The following is a 24,577-nucleotide window of genomic DNA, read 5'->3' as shown; positions in this document are numbered from 1 at the left end:
TGATTTTGTTGTTGCAACCTCATCCGACCATTGTGAGCAACTTTGGACCAGAAACTCAGAAGCCTTCATTTATGGCCTTGAATAAATGAAACCACGGCTCTGACGACAGAACCCTGAGTGGGCCCTATAGCGACACCAAACAAACTGAGATCAGAGCAAAAGCCTTGGCTGACAGCCCGTTGCTGCAAGCGCTTCCCACAAGAGGACTCCGGACCCAATCCACCGGTTTCAACCCAACTTGGAAACGCCACTGGGGTCGGGCCAGAACCGACTTCCCGAGCCAACCGGCAGTCGAGCCTCACCACGGCAACGGTAGGGCAAAACAAACCACCCTCTGTGACTCGTTGGTGTTCTATGGGGCTCCATCCACAGTTAATAACCCTTAGATTAGTCAAACTAAATCTGCAACCCAATTTTGGTCATTCGTTCCCCCAATTCTCTCCCTCTACAATATAAACTGAAATTCAATCGAACCTTACATAGGCTAACCTGTTTTAGTACCTCCTGGTGGTCATATTAACTGTTATCCCTGTAATATCACCACATTTACCCACTATTGTACCCTCTTCTGTTAGTTAATAAATTCACCTTGAGCACAGCAATGTATGTGTGTGTGTTATTCAGAATCTAGAGTCCCTATACATAGAACTTACGCTCAGATCTGAGACTGACTGATTGACCTTACGATTTCAGAATACCTGAACCAATAACAACTAATGAATTACCAGAACTTCGTATAATTCTCAGGCTATACTCAAGGACCTAAAGCCTTGGGCGGACAAGCAAATCTTTAAGTGGTGCTCCTAATTTCGAGGTATAAATTAGTATTCCCGGAAATATTAATTTTCATAACTGTATTAAAATTTTACGTAGCCAAGGTCTGCTACAGTGGCTTGACATCATATGAAAAATGTCAATTGCGTGTAGGGCTGGACAGCCTCTGACTGACATAACGTATCATATTGGATATTTCGGTTATTTATAAATATTTTCCCTACAGTGTGTGTTCATGTACTTTCCCCTTAAAAACCATGAACGTGAGCATGAGTATGTTGGGAAATAAAAAACATGGCTCAGTGTGTAGGACACAGTGTAATGCACTGTATGCATGTACTGGAACAGGAATGGGAACACTTAAGAAATCCCCTGGTTTTAAGATTTCTTCAGGCTACATCCATACTGTTTTTGTTTAAAAATATAGTTTTAAAACAAAAACAATCTCCGTCCACACCAGCGTGTATAAATGTTATTTACACAGTACAAAATATTTCAATAAAAATACCGAAACTAAAACACAGTAGATTTGTGTTTTTTCTTTGCATGACTTATAAGACCCAATCAGGAAGCCAAATGTAAGCGTCTGCATCATTGTTTTTTAAATCCTCCATTTTTGCCCGTCTGCACTAAAACGCTAGCCCAGAGTTTTAAAACGAAAACAGTGTCGGTAGTGTTTGAAAACTTTGCCATTTTAGTCTGTAAGGGATGTGCCAATAGCAAAAGGTCTGCATTTTAAAACAAAAATGTAGTAGTGTGGATGTAATTCAGTGATAGTCAGTACATCCAGTGGTAAGCAGCAAGAAATTAACTGTGATTTAAATTGGTAAACTTAATTTTCCAAAATGCAAACAAATATAAAACGGTGCTCACGTTGCTTCCCACGGTCTAACTCACAGTATGCATGCCAACATTATACTTGCTGTTTATCTGTTCTGTTTTGTGATAGCTGTGGTTTGTGGTGTTGAATAACTTGCCATTATAAGTTGGGGGTTTTGTTCAGACAAAGTTGTTTTGTTCAGACAAAGTTGTTTTGTTCGTCTAGCATATGTCACTGATAAACATCAGGAAGTTCTTTGAAACAAGGAAGGAAGGAAGACTTTATCTAAAAATGAGGAAGAACAAGAGTGCTTTGCTGTGTAAGCAATCTAAGCAGATCATCTACTGGCACCAAGACAAAACAACCATTAAAACTTTTGTACAACTCCTGCAGGTTAAACATGCCTAAAGATGAATCAGAGATCACTATTGAAATTGGAAACCTTCCTGGTATTTCAGCCAGAAGTGATGCCTTGAAGAGTTACACTGGTGAAGATGGTGAAGTGGCTACTCCAGTCCCTGGTGAGAGAGAAATGCTATCAATGTTCAGTTGTTTTAACTATAAAAGTAACATCAACAAGAATGAAAACATTTATCTTGCATTAAATTTTAAACTATTAGGTTATAAAAGGTGTCATTTAAAAGTTTAGGAAAAATCATCTGAAGAATCTGTGTGTTTGTAAGTCTGAAATGAAGTCTGAATCTTTTTTCAGTTCAATTCAGATTCTATTCAACATGCTTTACTGGCTTGAATGTTCAAGTTAAACAATGTTGACAAAGCCTTTGGCAGCAAAATCACAAACTTTTGAATTTTGAATCTGATAGAATTAACGCAATCATGACCATTCAGTTAAGCAATTAAAAGTTACAACTACAAAAATAACAAATTCAGATAGAACAGAAACCACAAACAAGAACTTACAAAACTTAACATGCCATGCAGCTGTCCCTCAGGTTGTGACACAGTGACACATACTATGGTTGTATTGTTTGCCGTATGTCCTTCTCCTATGATTATTCTTAATTATTGTTATCTTGAAGTTCTTTGAAATCTGGTATCAGTGGATGGAATTTCTCAAAATGTTGCTCTCTTATGCTTCTATATTTATCCAATATAAGGAGAAAATGCGTCTCTGTCTCCACCTCACATCTTTTGGTAACTGGGACTTTTTATTTCTCCCTTTTTCATTTGCAAGGGTGTGGTCACTGAGTCTGTACTTGGTAAGATGCTGCCTCTACTTAACCCTTGTGTTCTCTTCCCGTCAACCATGCACTTTTTGTCCTCCCGGGTCAAAATTGACCCAGTCCCGTTTGCCTGGTTTTAAAGCATCCAGTTTAACTTATCACCCAATTCTGTGTTACACCTTCTTAGCCAACTCCATTCTAATTCATTACCACTATTTTTACACTTCTTGATGGAATTTATGGTCAATATGTCTCATTTTTATGAAACTATACCAAATTTATAAGCTAAAAAAATCAGAAATTATGAATTCTTTTGACTAATAGTTAAGATCAGAGGACTATATGTTGATGGATTATCACAGACTAGTATATGTCAAAGTTTGGTCTGGATAGTGTTTTGAAACCATTTCATTATTTTTAATGGCTGCAAATAATCCCACTTTTTGTCCTCCCGGGTCAAAATTGACCTGGTCTGTTTATAAAGCATAATGTAAACATTATCACCCATTTCTCTGTTACACTTTCTTTACCAGCTTCATTCCAACTCATTACCACTAGTTTTACACTTCTTCTTGGAATTCATGGTCAATCAATTTATCTTATTTTTTAGTTAAAAAATGCAGAAACTCTAAGTTATCTTGACTAATAGCATAAATCAGAGGACTATATGTTGATGGACTATCACAGACTGGTATATGTCAAAGTTGAGTCAGGATACTGTTTTAGAAGCATTGCATTATTTTTAATGGTAGCACATATACACACCTGTTGTCCTTATGGGTCAAAACTGACCCGGTCTGGTTTGCCTGTTTCTAAAGCATAATGTAAAAAATGACCACCCAATTCTGTGTTACACAATGTCAGCAAACTTTATTCCAGCTCATCACCATTTTTACCAATTTTACACTTCAAAACCTCATTTACATTAACTTTTCAATTTTTTTAGGAAACCAGCAGGAATTATTATTATATATATTTTGGATAATCACAGACTGATATATATTCCTAGGTCAACATTTGATGGAATTTTATTCACAAATTAACAGAGTAAACAAAGAGATAAATAAATTCATTTACATAGAACAGGCAACATTTATTTCTAAAACTTAAAACTTTAATTTTGTGTAATATACATGCTTATTACTTACATGTGTAAGTGCAGGTGTGTGTCTCTGTGTGAATGTGCTATCATTTGCATGATAGGCAGTGTGTGGTGGTAATGTTTTTTGCAAATGTTTGCCATGCAATTTTGGCACCTGATGCAGGTTTTGAGATCGCTCTTGCCAGTGCAGAATCGGCACCTCTTCCTTGTGGCTGCAGCTGGGTTAGTAGGAGCTGCTGCGGAGGTAGAGGGTCCTTCCATCGGAAGGTCAGTGGTTCAATCCCTGGCTCCCCCTAGTTGCGTGTCGAAGTGTCCTTGGGCAAGATACTGAACCCCGAATTGCCCCTGGTGGCTGTTCTGCCAGTGTATGAATGTGTGATTGTTAGTCGTAGGATTTCATCTGCTGAAAACCAAAACACCGTGACTTATTGACCCTTTTGCAACACCGGGTCACATCTGACCCGGGTAGACCAAAAATGGAACACATTTGAATAAAATACCCACAATTCAGTGAAAGTAGTGATCATTTTGTTTGTTTGTTTAGAGCGTAGTGTGGAAGCATCCATGTTATTTTGGTGTAATTTCATGTAATAAAACCATATTTTTCATACAAAAGAATTTCAAAACGGGTCAAATTTGACCCGAAGACAACACAAGTTAATATCTCTGACAGTAGATTCAGCCATTTCATAATCTACATTTAGGGCCAGATAACAATCTAGTTTGTGTTTTGTCTCTTCCTGCCAGTGTTGCTTTGAGTGATCATTTAGTCTACTCCAATTGGTGTTTATAAATCAGTCCTGGTTTGAAATGTTGCAGGATTTGTTAGTCTCAGGACTAGCTGGCATAAGGGAGTCTTTGGGTTTTAAGAGCCTTGAATTGGAGGGAGTCTTGGGCTTGATCTGAGAGGACCCCAAACTTGACTTGCATAGAGCACAATCGGCTTAATAACACTGTCATATATTTTACACCAGATTTTAATTGGGATACTTTTATGGGGAATTTTTGTTTAATTGCATAGAGATCTCTTCGAGCTTTTTCTTTTAGAGCATTCACTGCCAGACAGAAGTTTCCTGACACTGTGATTTGAAGGCCCAGCTAGGTGTAGTTGATTGTGTGATCTAGGATGGTGTTACCTGACCAACCAGCTGAATCTCCAGATTGTTGAGCATCTCTGTGACGCTGGGCAACACCGTCTCTGCAATGTAGGTAAGCTCCACGTCTATGACGTCAAGCAGCTAAGTCGCAAAACTTAAGATACAAGGACTTTGAGGTAAGCGGAGATGTATATTCCCCAATGGACTTGCTTTTGCAGCAATTGGGATCAGTGCTGGGAAGTTGCCTTTTCCTTCCAGGGCTGCAGCACCAGATGAACCATTTCTGGTTCTACTACATATTATTGACTTGCACCACCATTATGCAAAGCTTCTGCTTGGTTCCTTTTGAGTGAGAGGACAGTGATGATGACAGATGTCAGATGATGCTTGCATTTATTGTAGCGGCAGGCTCCTTGCACGTGGTTCCTTGTTGATGATAGGCTCATTGGTCTGTGTGTCATGGGCTACATTTCCATTCAGTTTAAACACTCCCAAGAAACTCCAGGACACAGGTGATTCACTTCCATAAAGGTTACTGGGAATCTTGTGAAACTGTAACAGCACAATGAGATGTTTATATCGTTAAAGAAGCTAAACACACCGTATGAAGGTAAGCAGCACCGCTTAGCTAACGTAGCTGTGTAGCTTATAAAATGAAGCACAACCGAGCTAGCAGCAATGAAACATAAAGCTAACTTAGCCTAGCGTAAACTAATTAGCGTCTTAGCCATCACAATATTCTTAGAAACTCAAAATAGGTGATAACGTTACACAATGAAAAATACTTACAGACGTTGCCTAAGCAAAGAGGGAGAATAAAGAGCAATCAACTCAGAAGCTGGGAGAGCTCACACATGACTGTAGCAGATCACCGCATGGCAGTTTTCTTTTCGTTTCCCAGCATACACTGGTCCTAGGTTGCCACGGTGACAAAAATAAACAAACTACACTGAACTGGTGAAACGCAGTGACGAACACATTTTCTAGGAGCATAACACCGTGGAACACCTGACCCAATCACTTCCTTTTCTGTCTTCTTCAAAAACACAAACAAAACAGAAGAACGAAAACGTTTTATAAAAGTTTTAACAAACAACTGTCATGTTTAGCTTTTCCTGCTTTCTTCCTCTACAGCAGCCTCCCTGTGCACTTGTTCTAGGTTTGTCCACAACTTCCACTACAGTGTTGGAAATCAATGGCAACTCTTGTTCCATCTTTCAGAACATACCAGTCCATTGTGTCAGGATGCACTAGGACCTCCCTCTAGGACTTTCCCTCTGATTCCACCACTCATAGTGATGCAGGATGTAGCTGTTGGAGTTTTCAACCTGGGGTTCAGGTTTGGTTATCAGCTGAATATCAAAGATATTCTAGAAATATTAATAAAACTAACAAAATAAAACCAATATTGAAAATTATTAATTATAGTTAATAAATACGGGGCACCACCCAGGGACCAATAACCAAATATGAGCCAAATATGATCAGTCTAAAAGAAGGTTTGTCCACTAAAGATGGCAAACAGTAAACAGTAACAATAACAGCAAGTAAATCACTATGAACTATTCTAAGCAAAATTAAATAAAGCCAATAAAAAAAATCATACAGAAACATACAACAAACTAGCAAGCATGTGTGTAGGTGTGTGTGTGTGTGTGTGAGAGAGAGACAAAGGAGGGGGCGGTGGATCCAACCATGTGGGTGGTCGCAGATCTGGTTCAAAATGGGCTTGAGGCCGGCTGATTTTGGAATTAAAATGGTGGTTCAAAACATGTGATTTCAGGATCAAGATGGCGGAAAAGTGTCTTTCCCCTGAACTACAAAAATGGAGACGCACTCTGATACTAGCCCGCTGTGGGTCACAGGTCTGGTTATCTGCAGAGGTCCCGTGGTGTGCTAGTAAGCAGAAGGAGGAGAGAAAGGCACAGAGAAAGCTACATACAAGCTACATACCACCAACTATCGTATAGCCACCAGCAGTGAATGTTCATTCAGCAGCGGTTGCTGGCTTTGGATTAGATAGAATGGGCAATTGTATCTGTTCTCAGAGAACAGAAACAAACACCAAAAATCATAATTACTGTTGTAAATACTCAGCTACAACTTTATCAATGAGAGGAACGGTAGGGAACTTTCATTCAGCAACTGTGTTCCTTAGCTTGATAAAAATACTGATACGTTTTCACACAGTAATAGGAACTAAGCGGTCACGGCCCAGCGGGTGGTACCAGACACAAACAACGTGCGTAGCACGGAAACACACAGCAATAAAACAAGACACGGCAGTCTTTAAATATCCTTTGGAGTTCTTAACAGAAATTTACCACATGAACCTTGAACAAGTAAGTTACAATAACAAAGTTATAGAACTATCTGCTGCCCAGACATACTAAAGCCCCTTACGTGTCACTTTGTTAGCGAGAAGATGCGTCAGTCCTTTTAGGACCTCTCGGCTTGGATCTGACGATTCCGGTAGTTTCAACGGCACAGCTGATACTTCGGTGGCAGTAACAGGCATCAGTAAAGTCGACGTAAGTTTGAAAAGGTAGAACACAATGGTGATCTTCTCTCAGTTAAGCACGGAGTTTATCCGTCTTCTTCTGCAGGCATGATATGTCATCTTGTGTATAACCGTTTTCTTAGGGATCCAAAATAGTCTTTACATGCCAACTTTGTGATGCATACTCATCTTTGCAGTATATTTAAACATTAGGATACTGAGATACTGATAAGGTTCGTTTTGTTTTTTAACAATTTCATATTTGTGGATTCACCATGATAAACAGAGGCAGCCACAAAATGTTGCTTGTGGCTCCAAACTGGAAACAGATTACAATTTAAGAATACAAATTTACAATTGTAGTTAACACATCTTTAATCACAAAGTGCCGTGTTCAAGAAGTGCAACAAAAAGATTTGAAATAATTACTTTAGACTTGAAATAAATGTGTGTGTTTTCTGGACACAGGTGGAAAACTGCGTAGATGCATTGCCGTGAGCTTTTGTCTGTTGTGTATCCTACAAGCAGCTCTTAACATTTCCCTGCGCCTTGCTCTCTGTGAGTTGTCTTTAATTTATAATATATATATAATTTATTATTATTATAAAACTTGTCACTACCAACATTGTATTATCCTGTGTGATACATGGTACTTTAATTCAGTAATATTCAATGCATTGCAAAAGAATTTGTGCTAGGCTAACATTTGGAAGAAGATACAAAACAAAACACAAGCATAATTGCAGAATCACTTGTGGTGACTGTCATGTTGAAAAGAAAACAAATGTCACACTGTAATAGAATATGACATTACAGTTTGAATTAATACTTTATATTTAATATCATATATTATATATAACACTTTTCAGCCTGTAAACATTCTTATAGTCCAGTACATACTGTATAAAGTCACAGATCTATGGTGTGTTGCTGTATGAGAGTGTTTTCTGTAGAAAATTTTCTGTAGAATATCAAACAAAGTATACCTAAAAATTAATGGGAAATGGAAATTCTGTTTGATTAGTGATTTGTCATGGACATGCTCTGATTCTGTTGCAAATTATGGTAACCTCTACTCAAAATGGCAGCTTTCCAGCAGAATTCCCTGACTGAAGAGAGAGAAGAGCTGAAGAGGCAGCTGAATGATTATGGTAAGAATGAGGATACCTTTATTAATTCCAGTAATCAGAGATCCAAAGGGGTGTTTGGGTAATTTGTGTGACTATTTGATACATGCTATGCCCCTTTTGTCCTTCATTTAAATATATATTTTAACAGTGTGAAGATCACTTTATGGTTTCTCTTTAAATGGCAGCTTCACAGCAGAATTCTTTGACTAGAGAGAGAGATGAGTTGAAGAGGAAGCTGAATGATTTTGGTAAGTGTGAGAATGGACTCATACCAATAATTAGGTATCCAAAGGAGTGTAAAAATTGAGTGACTTTTTTAATTTTAGTATTTTTTTAATCCTTTAAACAGGCACAGTAATCCCATTGGGAATAAAACATAACGTTATGAGCGTAGACAGAACACACAATCTTTCACAACAAACACACACAAAACAGTAGTTGAAATAAATTCAGGTTGGTGTGGCTGTGGCTCAGAGGGTAGAACAGGTCCACTGATCACAGGACTGGGGTTTAGACTATAGGTTTGCAGTGGCCAGATTTAGAGAAAAGTTGGTCACAACTAAAATTGTGTGATCTGCATAAAAACATTACAATGTGGATGACATTAACAATATAATTTATTACAAGTAGCAATGCTATAGCTGTTGTTACCGCCTGGCTCAAGGCTGGCAACAAAAAGGGAGGCCTCACACAGATAATAGGAACAAAAGTGGTTTATTTAACTCAAACTAACAAACAACTAAGTTAATGGCGTGGGTAGATATAAAGAACATCAGTCATGTCAGAAGTGTGTGGATGAGTGAGAATGAAGTGTAATGCATGTTGGTGGGTGCAGCAAATTAAACAAAGGAACAAAGGCTGGTGTTGAAGCAGCAGGCCAGCAGAGAGACAGACTCCCATAAAGGCAGCCCTTTTATGCCCTCTAGGAAGCCCAACACAGATGGGCAGGTAGACGCATTGGACCCTCCCAGCTCCACCTACAAACCACACCCAGAATCTGCAAAACAGAGAAGACATACAGGCAGGCAGAGTGGGGAAGTCGTCACACTGTGCCAAAAGGACAGATACAGTGCAAATAAAAAGTTCAAACAGTCCAGTATCTTAAGTGAAAATACACATTTGTTCAGATAAGGGGCATTGCAAAATACCTAAAAGGATTATGAAGTTGTGCATGCAATCATATTTTACTGAGAGTAATAACACTGAATCCACTGTTTTCAGTTTACTAAATCATTAGTAAAGTATTTATTGCAACAGGAATTATTTGCTTTATGTTAAGTAAATCTGTGATCAACCAAGTAGTACTGGTAGTTTTTCTACAGATTTTTTCTTTCTTGGCTTTGTTTGTCGAATATTCAGATATTTTTATTCTTTCTTTTATCAACAGCTAACTATGCTCAGCAAGGATGGGTGTATTTCAGTGATAGTTTCTATTACATTTCTTCAATCAAGAAAACCTGGCAAGGCAGTAGAGATGACTGTCTGCATAGAGGTGCAGACTTGATAATTATCAACAGCAAAGAAGAACAGGTGTGTGTGTGTGTGTGTGTGTGTGTGTGTGTGTGTGTGTGTGTGTGTTTATAAATGCACTGTATGAAACAGTGTTTGAGACAGGTATGTGTCCTGAGAGCTGTGTTTTGGGGTTTTGATTCTGAGGGTTTGGTTTTCTGCATGTTAGTCCTGTCATCTGCTCTGTTTAATTCTCTGAGTTTATTGATTTATCAGTTGGGTATCTGTTATATACTCTGTGGTCTTGTATCCAGTCTTCGTGGTCTGTGTTGTTCTGTTATCTTGTCTCCCTTAGCCACCCTGTCTTATTAGTTAGAATCCCTTTTGCTGTGCTGTTAGTTTAGACTTAGTTTTTAGTTTGCTCGCTACCTTTAGTGTGCGACCTCTACCTGATGTTATAGTTCATCTGGTTATTATCTGTCAGCTGGTGTTTAGTGGTGTTTTGGTATTTTCCTGATTATAGTCCTGTTCCAATCTCATGTATTAGTTTCTGTACCATCATGCTTGAGTTCTGTCTGTTTGCTAGGTGTCTATTTATGTTCTCTGCCAGTTTCATTAATTAATCTGATTTTGATCATTCTGCTTTAGTCTCTGTGTAGCCTTTATTATTATTATTCATCCGCATCTTTAAGTTACTTAGTATCTGTCTTGTCTCGTATCTTAGTTCCTAGTTTGGTGTCTTAGTTCTTAGTCCTGTACCTTTAGTTCATGTCTTAAGTGTTTACTCCTGGTCTGTGTACTTCTGTGTTGTTTTACCCACGTCTGCTCTGAGTTCTGTTTTCCCTTAGCTTCTATCTGTGTTCCTTGTTAGTGTTAGTTTATTTGTGATCTGTCTGCTTGTATATTTTATTTATATTACTCTGATATGTTTAGTGTTGAGTAACTTGTGTTATGTCTTTTCCCCCCTCAGTAATCTGCCTGCCTGCTAGTCTCTCTGTTTTCCCCTGTTCTCTCTGTCTGCCTGTGTCTCGTTAGTCTCATGTCTCTCACCTGTGTATCCCCACCCAGCTGGTTAACCCTGTGTATATATGCTTGCTTGTTTCCCCTCAGTCTTTGTCTCGTCATTATAATGTGTATACGCTCTATTATGTTGTATGTGTAGATTTCTGTCTGTTGCTGTTTCTCCTGTTGTTTTTGGATACCAGTCAACTACCTGTAAGCCTGATATTCTGCTTCTTTTGGATTAAATCCCCTGAAATGAATCTCTGCCTTGGTGTCTTGCGTTTGGGCTCACACTCTTGCTTGCACTCGTTCTGTAAATCATGACACAGATTAGTGGAAGATTCAAATATTAAATGAATACAAGGGCACTGAGGGTGGACATAAGTTAAATATTAGTTGATTACTGTATATTTCTCTCTCTTTTAAAAAAAAAGGTATTCACAAGACAATTTGAAAAGATAATGTGGATTGGACTGACTGACAGAGAGACAGAGGCGAGATGGGAATGGGTGGATAGGACTTTGCTGACAACAAGGTATACACATTATTCAAATGTATTATTAAAAATTCTAATTAAATCAGTCTTTGTATTGAAACTAATGGTGTTTAAGCTTGTTTCAAAGAATGATAGTACTTGAATAGAATTTTAATTAAATGACTGAAATTGGGATTTTATATTGTTGTTTGAACTTTAACTGTTGCTGTTCATTAAATGCTTGTTGGTTTGCATTCTTTGTTAAAAGCTTCTGGTACCCTGGAGAACCTAACAATTACATTGGCAGAAATGAAGACTGTGTAGAAACATGGTACTATAACGATGATAATAGCTGGAATGATGTTGAATGTGAAAATCAAAACTTCTGGATCTGCGAAAAGAAAATGGCTCTATAACTTAGTGTACACACCAACATGACAGCTACTGTATTCAGAAGACATGAAGATATGGTAACAATTTTCAGCTAATCTGTAAAGATAGAACTGAAACACAAGCAAAGTGTTTTGGTTGTAGAAAACAATAAAACTACTGTACTGTATTACCATTACTTTGAATCATTTCCTAACAAATGTAATTGTCTATTAGTTGTCATGACAAAAATGTGACAGACGTGTGATTAGTCTCAGCAGGTTAAACCACCGGTTCTGCAGGATCTATTACATTATGTATCTGTTTAACTAAACTCAAAGTTTAGTTGTTTTCTTAAATCTTACAATGCTTACAATATCCTTGCTAATTTATCTAACTTCTGCATTCTGCAGATGATGATTAATCAAATTCATTGTACCAGTTCGTGGGTGACCCATACCACACGACAACTATTGTAGTTAGGGGTCACCAAGTATTCTAGAGCAAAACTGCCAGCAAGTCACACACACAACAGCACAACATCATAACTGCTCAAAACAGACCCATACAATGCTGAAGCAAAGACACTATCATAAAACATAGTCTGCATTATCATTTCTAATTCCTAATTCTTGTTATTGTAAGTTTAAAGTAGCAACTTACTCTTTTTAGCAAATATCTCCTTTCCTTGGGCTCATGTTGACTGTGAATGATATAATCTGCGTCCACTAAAGCAGTGGTCATACACTGAATTGGGAATAGGGAATTTGTGGGAATTGCAGAGTTAAAACAAATGCCATTATTATTGTGAAAGACTTCAAATGAAATAAGAAACTCTTTATCATGGTTAAAATGTATCTCTACAATAACTAATCCCCAATTTCACTGCTCATGCCTAAACACCAGTGTTAGATGACAATTACATAAAATTTGAAATGACATTGTTATAATGAAATGATAGGGTGGGGTCTTAGCTAGCTAACATCAGATAGCTCATTTTAAGTAAAAGAAATGCAAATTACGAAACTCTGAAGGTAGGAAAGATAAATGTATTAAAGCAGCTAGATAGTTAACTCCTGACATTAACCAGCAATGTCTCCATTAGTGTGTGATACACTGAACTGGAGCAACTACCGCTGGGAGTGATGCAGACTGACGTTCAACTAATGTCAATGTTAGGAAATAGTATGGTCCATTTTGGGGTGTCTTAAATATAAGGCATGAGTATGGGAAATATATTGTAATATTTACAATTATAGATAAGAAAGACCCCCCTAAACTTTTGTTTTAGCCTCTTTTGGGGTGGTCCAAGCCTTAATTAGAGTGGTCAGACCGATGGCTCACAAATTATTTAGGACATTACAGCCTAAATTGTTGTCATTAATTGTATTGCCATCATTTCATTAAGTGCAGTGTTCATCATTTAAAGTATTATTTTAGAGTGTAAAAGTTGGGATCACAGTGTCAAAACTCTAAAGCTCTTGTCACCATTTAAAGAGTTATTTTATAGTGTAAAGTTAAGATCACAATGTTGAAACTCTATAGCTCTGAGTGTGTGTGGTCCTCTCTGTGTCTAACTGCCCGGAGGCAGTAACAGTAGAACATATGTGTGTTAGCAGGCACGTGTGCTCTGGGAGCAGAGTGAATGAGCACAGCATGACATCATAAAAACGTTAAAATGTAGAAGCAGAATTAGTGAAAACTGGGTTACAAAATATACATAAACATAGTCCATCACAGTAGGAATGTCTTTAGCACACAGCACAAAAGACACCAGCTTATTCCACAAAGTGAGGTTTTAATAATTTTATTATCCTTAATTAGCATTAATCATTAATCATTAGTAGTTAGTTTATTAATCATTATTAGCTTATTAATTATACTTAGTTACTTCTTAATCTTTGAACATTTCCGAAATGTGTCTTATTTTCTACTTAAAAGTGCTGTGCTGTAATCATGAATGCAGTAACAAAGTGAAGATCCCTGAGTGGGAGCATTGACCGTAGACACTTAGACTATGCATACCTTGGTCAACTGTTATCTACTGTGGCTTTATGACAGCATGGGAGGCTGCAGGTGTCTGCTGTAACAAGTGCATGCTTGGGTCTACTGATATCCACTGTTGTTATAACATGATGAATTGCCGAGGTGTCATTCTGCTGATATTAAGACTACATGTTTAATTACCATTGTTTTGGAATAAACTCTTTTTGCACCGACTCTTGACCGTCTCCAGAGAAGTTTTTTGTCTGCAGAGTTATTGACTATAGTAGAAAGCTAATGGACTATTTTTTGACAAAGTTTAGCTATTAGCTATTAGCAAAAACGCTCTAAAAATCAACATCAGACAGACACAGTTAATGACTAGTTGGTGAACATAGTGGAGCTTTTAGCAGCTAAAGAGCCAGATATTTACCTTAGAAGTTGATAAAGAACAAAAACAGAGATAAAGAGGTGGCCAGAAACACGACTACAAATTAATCATAATGTTGCTCCTTCACTGCTGGATGTGTAAATAAGAAACTGTTTGCCAATAAGCTTGCCATGTCAACTTTGTTGTGTGAAAAGTTGCTGAAACACCAATGTTGAATTCACAGCTTCTTTCCACTGGCCCCAACATATCGTTGATTGCAGGTTTAAGGCAAACAATCCAAATTCTTTCTAAAACTGCATGCCCATGTATTGTTTTTTCTGATATTCCAACTCCATGGGTAAGCTCTGGTAACTGTGTTTAATTTTCATGATGACATGAATTGCCTTAAACCATACCATGATCTTTCCCTAAACATACCTAAGTTGTTTCTGGGCCTAAACCTAGCCAAACTTAAACCATATTGTTACCAAATGATAAGAAGATACATTTTCAACAGTGATTTGTAAAAGTTTTTGAAGTCACAGGCAAATTATGTCACCCTGCAGATCAGATCATATGTGATGTTTTATAGAGGCAGGTACAAACAAGGTGTATTGCCATTATTTTTTAGGACTTGCCGCGCCTTTCACTATGAAATGTATTTCTTTGGGTGCTATAATTCCCCCCCTCCCTGTAGTAGTCAGATATTGTTTATGTAGTATTAGCATGCTAGGCTAATCTGGTGATACAGATGTGGTTTTATTTCTTTGGGTCTAAATATTGTTGTTACTACTTTTATGGTGTACTTGTTTGTCTTTTTTTGCATTTGATTTTCTCTTCTTTTGTATTTCTTGCTTGAAAGGGCCATGTAAATAAATGTATTATATCGTTGTTTTACCCTTGTATTTTTCTTTACACTTAGGCCTATATACACAAATCCAACTTCCATGTGTTATTTAGTTACTGAGAATCTTAACTTGTGTCATGAGAACACTTTTACAAGCTTCTATTCTCTAAAAACAGAGATTATATTTTCAGACAAGTGACTCCAGTTGCAAGTTATCAAATTATGGACTGAAAAAAAAAACGTGGTGATTACACTACACCTTACACACTACAAACCACTTTGGTGGTTTGTAGAGGAAGACACGCCATCATAGCAAATGCAACAAGGCAATACACTGTCTGTAGTCATTTAAGGGTGGAAGCAAAAAATTTCCCCAGGGCCACTTCAAGGCTTGTATCTGAACATGTCAGTGAAAATATATGGCTGTGACTTTTATGAGGACGTTGGAACTTTCAACATTCAAAAAAGACCTCTAGGTAAGAATATACATAAAGTACAAAGTCTCAAGGATTGAATTTTCCTTCCATCTTCATCTCGTTTTTGCTCAGTTGAAGCTTCTTGTTTAAGAAGATCTTAAAAAAAAATCTTTGAAATTAGAGATTTGAAAGGATAAGGACTTGGTTATCTTGATACCATTTGTTCAAGAATGTGTTGTTGTCACTTGTATTTGCTTGGTGAAGAATGTGAACGCCACATTCAACTTGTGTGGAGATTTGCAGCCGAATCAGGTTTTATTCAAAGAAACCAGTAGCCTCATAATTTAAAGATGAGTATATTGTATCACACTCAGGGTGCGAACTACAGGGGAGCCAGGGTGAGCTTAGTTCTCCTTAATAAGACATCAGCTCCCCCCTGAAAGCATGATTTGTGATATTTTGGGGGTTCTCTAAAATATTGACCGCATGCTTTATTGACATTATTCTCTATATTTCTCTATCATCATGGATCGTGCGGAGTGAAGAGGTGACATGAAATTGCTTTGATAGGGTCTTGCTCCATATAATAGACATATTGTGATGATTTCTGCACACAGGAGGAAAACCATATAGACTTGTGGCTGTGAGCTTTGGACTCCTGTGCATCTTACAAGCTACCCTCAACATTTCAATGCGTCTGGCTGTCTGTGAGTTAAATTGTGTCTCTACTTTCACTTTGTGTTGCACATTTAATTTCACCATCTATGACCATACTAGTAGTCGTACTCTAATAATAATGTTACATTTAATACTGTATCTGACAGAGAAGCAGAGAAGTGGGAGAGATTATATCTAACTGTATACAATGGACTTTGAACACATTCGCAAAATCAATTTAACAAAAAACATAAAGCATAAACTAAGTCTCCCTCTCATATGTTTACTTGAGCTTTATTGTACAAAGGTTAAATTTCCTTTATATTACTTTAAGGGATGTTGTGAACAAAGACGCAAACACTAGACTACAGACATGTTTATCTATTTTCACTATCAACAATAATGATAGTTATTTATTTGAAGTGATGATTGTTAATTGGGACAGACCAGGTGGTATTTATAAATCTCATGGAACAAGTTGACCATGAAACACATTATTCCAAAACAAAGAACAAATGAGAAAAAATATACGAGCAAAGCTAAAATTGATATCATAGTCTTTACTGTACGTTAAGATATTAAGATATTCTTTTCAAGTGTAATAGACGTAAAATGATTTTAAATTATTCTATAACAGTAATAAGAAACATAAGAAAAATGTTTTGTCAAATGGCTAAATGATTCTGTGACGAGGTGCCCTACTACGCTATGTACCACTGTGCACAGTTCAATATGGCAACCTGAGATAACCTCAGTGTTGAACTACAGTAATAAAATGTTTCTACTTTCTCAGACAATTCTGAAGATGAGACATCAGATATCGACTTTGAGGCCATTTTCAAAAACGTGACTGAAGAGAGAGACGAGTTGAAGAGGAAGCTGAATATCTTTGGTGAGTATAAGGAAGAAGCTCAACTTTTTCTATTATTTGCTCTTATCTGGGTTTCTTTTGGATGGATTGGTATCGGGGCTGATGCTAACCTTAGTGGGTTCAATTCCTACTGCGACATATCCAACACTGTGTCCCTGAGCAAGACACTGAAACTCTAGTTGCTCCAGAAGCGTGTGACCTCTGACATATATAGCAATTGAAAGTCGCTTTAGATAAAAGCGTCAACTAAATGAGTAAATGTAATGTAATGTAAGCAGATCGGTATCAGTCAGAGCCACGTCTGACGTGACAGAGCCACGTCTGACTGGCACATTAAACAGTAGTGATTTTCATCTTAAAGAAGAGCCTGACTTCTTTGTTTGAGATGCAACATTTTTATTTTCCTTTGGGTGTCAGTGACTGAGAGAGCGAGAAGTGGTGTCTCTTACTGTGATAAAATCAGGAAGGAAGCCATGCAAATATTTGACACTTTTATTAACTCTAATTCTAGCTGTGTGAAATAGCGAGCAAACACATCCTGTCCACAACTACCACTTCTAGTATTACAGTGCACTGCAGCTCTGCCTGTGTTTTGACCACGTGGTGTTGCTGTATCCCAGCAGAAGCCACTGCTGGAAGTAGGTACAATAATGTTAAACACTGTACTGTCCCTCTATTTGATTTCTTTCAAATGTATGACAAAGTGGAAAACTAGAATGTAATATGAGTGCTATCTCATGTGCTGCGCAGTATAGTCAATTGATTTTTGTGTTATTAAAAAAAGAAACTCACAATGTTATGCTATAATGCTAAATTCCTGTCAGAATGATATCTAGCACACGCATTATCCAATCCAATCCATTGTATTTATATAGCACTTTTTATAAAACGGGTTTGCAGAGCTGCAAAAGGAATAAAACATAAAACACATAAAAACAGAACACAAACACACACAAAAAATGGTTCACAAACAATTGAAAGGCAACAACAGCCCTCAAGCTGGGTTAAAAGCCAGAGAATATAAGTGAGTTTCCAGATGAGATTCAAAAGTTTGGGCCATTTTGAACTGTGGAGGTCGCTCATTCCATAATCTGGGGGCGTGGCTGAAAACGTGTGGTCGCCCCCGGGTATATTAACCTGGTTTTAGGCGTGACCAGCCAGAGCTGATTAGTGGATCTTAGTGACCTCGAGGGGGTGTAAACTTGTAAGAGGTCTGAGATATAACGAGGTGCCAACCCATTTAGTGATTTAAAAACAGTAAGACCTTAAAATGTTTTCTAAAATGGACCCGGAGCCAGTGGAGCGAGGCCAGAACAGGTGTGATGTGTTCACACTTGCAAGTTCCAGTTAAAAGACAAGCAGCCACGTTTACACTAAGATTGCGAGATAAAAACAGATCTCAAGTGATAAAAACAGTATTATTATTATTTAACAGTATTTATCTTTTGGTCAAGTTTAAAATCATTGTCTGTTTTAACACCCAGATTCGTGACTACAGATTTCACATCTTGTTGTAAGGAACCCAGGTCCAAAAGAGGAACATCACCGTCCCAACTAGGTCCAAAGACAATGACCTTAGTTTTATCTTCATTCAGATTGAAAAGTTAGAAGCAATCCAGGCCTTAATATCTTTTAAACACTCTAGTTGAGGTATGAGGGAGTTGTTTTCACTTCTTTTGAGGGGCAGATGGACATTAGCCGGCAAACAGCGCATACATTCTGAGTATATTAGCATATTTCACTCGTAGTTTTGCTTAAAGTAAGGATCCGTTAATGTTCCCATCAGTTGTTGATGGGATACTTATTATTGGAGCAGAGGAAAAGAGAGGAAAAGAGATGACAGGAGAGTACAATTTAGGACCAGAGAAGCAGAACAGAGCAAATGCCTCTGCTGCCCACAGAACTTTACTTGTAAATATGTAAATAAATAACAATTTGCTAAACCTTGACCACAATATCTGGACTTTTCTCCATATACCAATGCATAAATTTATGTTCATGATTGTGGTTATGGTTGTACTTTATAACAGTTTTTGCAATTGCTAACTTGCATTGGTCAAAACTGAAGTCACATTGTCAAAACTCTTCACACAGTCAGCGAAATAGATGTGTATGTGGACCAAACTGTGAATCCTTTTTCATTGCTTTCACACAAAATGCATTCAATGACTACTTTCTCCAAAATCCATGAACTCTTTTCTCATTACTACTTCACCACCTGCAAAACTTTACATATTTGCAGCACTTTTTTCAAATGCTAACAAACCATGTCCAAAACTGTTAAAAACACATTCAAAACAGAATGATTGCAAATGTCCTGCATTTTTGCAGTAATCAGGCTGAAATATTTAGAACAGCAGAATGGCAGAACGTTTACGAACATTTTATGTTTACGTGCGTAGAGAAATGTGTGTAGTGTTGTGAATGTGGTTTTACTGTAAAACTGTAAGCTGAGTGTAAAGCAGGAAATGTGCTTGTATTTTAGCAGAATTGGTTCAAGGGGTTGGTACATTAGTTACAGGTTTTGGTCATTGTGTCTCAGGTATCAGTTTTACTGTGTAAACAACTGAGAAAAACTGTATTGCAGCACTGAAATTTCAGGAACTTTTTTTCACAATTACTGAATGCAGTGATACAGAAAAAAAGGATTTTGAAGCAAATTTCAGCATTTCTTGTTACATAAACTATAGTACAGTCAATAAAGTGACAATATGTTATTCTTACAGCTTTCCTCAGTTGCTTTGGTACATTTCTAGAATCATTTCTAACATTTGCAAAACTATTTGTATTTGTAGACTAAAGCAAAGTTTGGATGACAATGATTGAATATGCACATGGCTGCACTTTTTCTGTATGGCATCAATTTCAACAGTACAGACTTATTATATTGCAAGGGTTTGGACAGGATTCACAGTTACGCTTTTACTGTATGCACTGTAATTTGTTGACAGTGCATGTCATTGTGATGCAGAAAAAAAGACTATTTTATGTATCAGTATAATACATTGTGATCAACATGACATAAGAAATTGATAATGTAGGAAACAGCAGAAAATTGTACATAATCATTTGCATAAATGTGTCATAGCATTTGCAATTTTCAATTTCTCAAAAGACTGAGAAATTGCTTTTACATATGATGTGCACAAGTGACTAGATGATGTGGAGGTTGAACAATTAGAATTTCAATTCTGAAATGACTGTAACAACTTTCTATAATGAAATACTGATTTATGTGAAAAAATCTGTCACATTTCGCATATAAACGTTCATTACATTTACGTAATGCTCCCTGTTGTTAGTGTTTTGTAGGTCAGTGTGTGTTATGGGTCAGATCGTATGCTTTCTGAGTGAGAATTGTTGCCAGTGTTTTGGCTGAACGAGTTAATTTTGAGACTTGTATGAAGTGTTTTGGGGGTTTGACTGACTTTTGGAGGTGAGATTAACTGTTTGGCCAAGATGCATGTTTGAAAAAAACTGTAACATGCAGTATATACAATAAAACAAGAAAAATAAAGAAATAACAGCAACATAATCAGGGTTGGAAATTAACTTGAATTAACTTGACAGACATGAAAAAATATGTTTTTTCTCAACACTCAACACCTGCTGTATCCATTTCAGATTAAAAGCCCTCTAGTGCTTCTGTGGAATCTTTTTGTTTGTTAACAAGGCTTTTATTGTGACCTACTGTATTTATCAAAGACAAACTCAAAGATAGGGCTGGCAGCAGCAACACTTTCTGTGTGGACACCATGCGTAAGCCGCAGCAGTTCAGCAAGGTAGTCATCACACACAGGTAGTGTGGCCCAAACGTTAGGGGATACCAGGGGATGTGGTAGGTTGTAATTAGTGTGAAATGAAATAATATAGACAAATGAACACACCTTATTTGAATGATTTAATTTACTTGTGCTGAGCAAATTAAGCATTTGAAACATCCATTGTGAGGAAAAGTTGCAGTGCAGGCAGAGGTCAAACTCATCTAACAGGCTAGGTTGTAAGACACAACGTTAAGTAAACTTTTATATCCTCTAGGCTTTGTGGATGCAGCACAAGCAGGCCAAGTATAATGTTTATTTGCAAATGCATCAAAATAACGAAAACGTCAGAAGAGTGAATGATGAATGAAAGGATATTTTGATGCCTTTTCATCTTTACTACTTAACATTAACTAGCTATAAATATGTTTTAATTCACTGTGCCATTCAAAGGCTACCGGCAGCTACCGGAAACTTCTAAGGTGGACAGTTTACTTGCACATTACCCAGTAGTAGTTGGATGTAGCCACAGTGACAACACGTATTGGTTTGTGGACTAAGTTGAACCCTTTGGTTTGGCATTTTGTCTGTCGCCATCTTGTTTTTGGTATGCTAATTTTGGCTAGCAAAAAACAGGTCAACAGCCAACTCCTTAGAGTGTCCTTAAAATGTCTTTTAGTACAACTGAATGCTGAACAAGGCATTTTTAGGCAACCAAAATGTTACATTTAACTTTCATGAACTGAAGACATGCTGTGAAAGGCTCAAAGTTCTTAGATGAAAACACCAACAGCACACAGGAACACATCCTGATTGGCATGGTTCACCATGGTAGCGACTTGTCAATCACAAGGTAGCCAAACCCTAATGCATACCCTGCTTTATTGTCTGTTTTGCTCTAAATGGGACCATTAACTTTAAACTAACGATTGAGACCATGAACTCTTTAGGAAAGTGTTTACTGAGGTAATAAATCAGTCATTTTGTCATATAATGTCAGTACAATGCAATCAGACTTGTTTTTGCAACCAGTGGAGTCGCCCCCTTCTTGCCATTAGAAAGAATGCATGTTTAAGGCACTTGGCTTCACATTTTGGTGGCAAAACGGATTGTAATGCAGCTGTCAGCTAATTTAAATGTTTAAATGTTCTTATTGTTTTATCAACAACTATTACTCTTCCTGTGGGGCTGGTGTATAAACATATAATGAATGATAACATTGTAATACACAGTTGTAAAAATATAAAATATGGCTTCATAAGGAAAGTTAAATGTAGACAAACGTAAAATACAGTGTTACCCAAAGATGTTCTCTCAAAGAGAGCCACACGGGGTTTCCTCATTAATTACTGAAATGCTTTTGTCGTTAACAGCCAATTATTCTCGCCAAGGATGGATGTATTTCAACGACAGTTTCTATTACATTTCTTCACAACAAGAATCCTGGAAATACAGCAGAAATGACTGTCTGCAGAGAGGTGCCCACCTGGTGATTATCAACAGCAAAGAAGAACAGGTGTGTGCCAAGGTGGAGCATTGCAGTTACTGCAGTTACTGTGCGTTTCATTTACGATGATGACAGTCTGTTTCTCTCTGCAAACAAGCAATTCACAAGACAGTTCCAAAAGCACGTCTGGATTGGACTGACTGACAGAGAGACAGAGGGGGTGTGGAAATGGGTGGATGGGACACTGCTGACCACAAGGTTCACACTTTTTTTTATCACTAATTAATCTGCAATAATGTCAAAAAGTAACATTGCATATTCTTTCTTTTTGGGTTTTTAGCTACTGGGGCATCAATGAGCCTAACAGTCATGAAGGCACTGATGAAGACTGTGCAGAAATAAAATTCTTTGATGAAGAAAACAGCTGGAATGATAAACCGTGTGAAATTCAAAATATCTGGATCTGTGAGAAGAAAGTGGTTCTGACTTAGCAACCAAACTCTCAAAACAAACGACTGAAACATTGGTTATGGCCAAGCTGCAGATAAAGGGGCTCATTAACATGGACACAAATAGATAAGCCGTCACAAACACACACATATTCATTTACTACGAGTTTCACTGCTTTGAATGCTGAGAACCATAACAAGAGTGCAATATCACTGCTCTGACTCAGAGCCTGCAGGTTGTCATCATTAGAATGCTTGTTTTAAATACAGTATATAAATGTGTCCATTAATTAATTAATATGTGTAACTACGTTTTTTTTACATGATAGGTCAAAATTTCCGTGCCACTTGTGGAAATATAACCACTAAAATACTGTTAAAATAATGTACAACCTTTAAATCACATTAAGAGTGTTGAATTGGTGCTGTGACCTTGACCCAGAGAGCAGTTTTTGTGCTGAAGTGTCATTGCTGGGGAAACTCCACTGATTGTGCTGGCCTATGTAGTTTATACTGATGTGCTTTTGGCAAAACATTCTTATTTTCTTATTATTATTCTTATTGTTTCAAGAAAAATGGCAAATTCATTATTTTATGACATAAAGGCTCTTGTTATATTATAGCATTTATTATAGGTTGCTAATACTGTATTATAACAGTGCATGCATGTGATTACAATTCAAGGAGACTATGAGTCACTGACCTGACTTACTTAATTCTCCGACATGTTTATTGTATCTGACACCAGGGCAGATACAATTACAGTTGCTTTCTGTTGCCTTGAAATACACCATGAATTTAAAGGATCGCGTTGGTTTTATTTGCTGGTTCACTAGTTACTTTTGACATTAACACGTTTGCTGGCTAAGCCGTTTAATTATCCACCATTTCCTGTTATGCTGTGAACGTAGGCTAAAGACAACTGAGAAGTTCTGTGATTATAGTTAAATTTAGTTATTAGTTAGTTATTTGCAGTGTGACATCTATCTATCTATCTATCTATCTATCACGAACAAATACTTATAAGTCCTCTTTCAACATTGTATCACGTCTTGCTTGAATAAAACTTTTAAAAAGCACTGGCATTTAGGATGTGTCATGTGTTGTTTTGTCTAGATTTTCCATGAAATTTAAGGGGGTTCCCAGAAGCTGCATTTGAATGTCGGTGCTGCCTGGTGATGGTGACACCATCAAGCCATAATATGAGACAGTTCTCAAGATTATTGTTGCAAAACTGTTTAAGGGGGGAGGGGGAGGAAAGCTGAACCTACAAAGTGTGAGACTTTGTGTTACATTGGAGAACATAGATCACGCCAACAAACATCAACATTGGTTTCTGTCAACCGTGATGTAATCTGAACATGACCACAATCTTCCCTAATCTATCTAAGAAGTTTTGTTTGCCTAAATAACACACTATAAAGACAAAGAGTGAGTCATAATGATAAGTTGCTGAAAGAAGACATACCTTGCTTTGGTAAGCAGATTAAGGTCAGAAACAGAAAAGAAGTTTTTCAGATCAGTCCAATTCTCAGAAAACATCATTACTTTGCTATACTTAAGTGGGTAGCATATTTTGAGGTTTGCTTTTAAGGAGGAGTCTGAGATGACTTCGGATGATGAAAAGCTGCCTGATACTTCATCCAGGAGTAAGTAATTTTAAGGTTGTTTATCATACATTCTGCATCTTGTTTTGTTTGAGTGCAGAGCACGAGTTTGATATGACCATCCCACCATCATGGAGGGCACCGTTTTTGTCAGTCAGATGGGCGTTTTCTTCAGAAAATACAATAAAGAAGCAACAAAGTTAATTCTGTTCTGTCTGCTCTGAGAAAAAGTAAATAAAAAATGGACAGTTTCCTGTTTCAACACAA

General features: G+C 37.3%; 2 protein-coding genes and 1 long non-coding RNA gene across 8 annotated transcripts in view; 1 reads left to right on the top strand and 2 right to left on the bottom strand.

The window, feature by feature from the left end:
* LOC123980427 overlaps positions 1-24,577 on the bottom strand; it is a 76,791-nt gene that overhangs the window by 21,609 nt on the left and 30,605 nt on the right. The window lies entirely within an intron of this gene.
* LOC123980429 (CD209 antigen-like protein C) lies at positions 1,961-23,631 on the top strand. The gene is made up of 6 exons (XM_046064819.1): positions 1,961-2,115; positions 16,136-16,225; positions 16,969-17,067; positions 22,181-22,323; positions 22,412-22,512; positions 22,595-23,631. The coding sequence occupies exons 1-6, from the start codon at positions 1,995-1,997 to the stop codon at positions 22,743-22,745; spliced, it is 705 nt and encodes a 234-aa protein (XP_045920775.1). The 5' UTR covers positions 1,961-1,994; the 3' UTR covers positions 22,746-23,631.
* On the bottom strand, positions 2,024-6,078 carry LOC123980430. Of its 2 annotated transcripts, none has more exons than XR_006827499.1 (3): positions 5,767-6,077; positions 5,017-5,529; positions 2,024-2,112 (listed from the first exon to the last, which is right to left on the bottom strand). It is a non-coding gene; the product is annotated as an uncharacterized LOC123980430 (long non-coding RNA). The 2 variants fall into 2 exon arrangements; XR_006827500.1 differs by lacking the exon at positions 2,024-2,112 and adding an exon at positions 3,766-4,237 and having other exon boundaries at positions 5,767-6,078.

Source organism: Micropterus dolomieu, linkage group LG12, assembly GCF_021292245.1.
Source record: "Micropterus dolomieu isolate WLL.071019.BEF.003 ecotype Adirondacks linkage group LG12, ASM2129224v1, whole genome shotgun sequence".
NCBI classification, from domain to species: Eukaryota; Metazoa; Chordata; class Actinopteri; order Centrarchiformes; family Centrarchidae; genus Micropterus; species Micropterus dolomieu.
The sequence above is the reverse complement of the archived record's forward strand: the minus strand, read 5'-3'. Positions and strand labels throughout refer to the sequence as shown.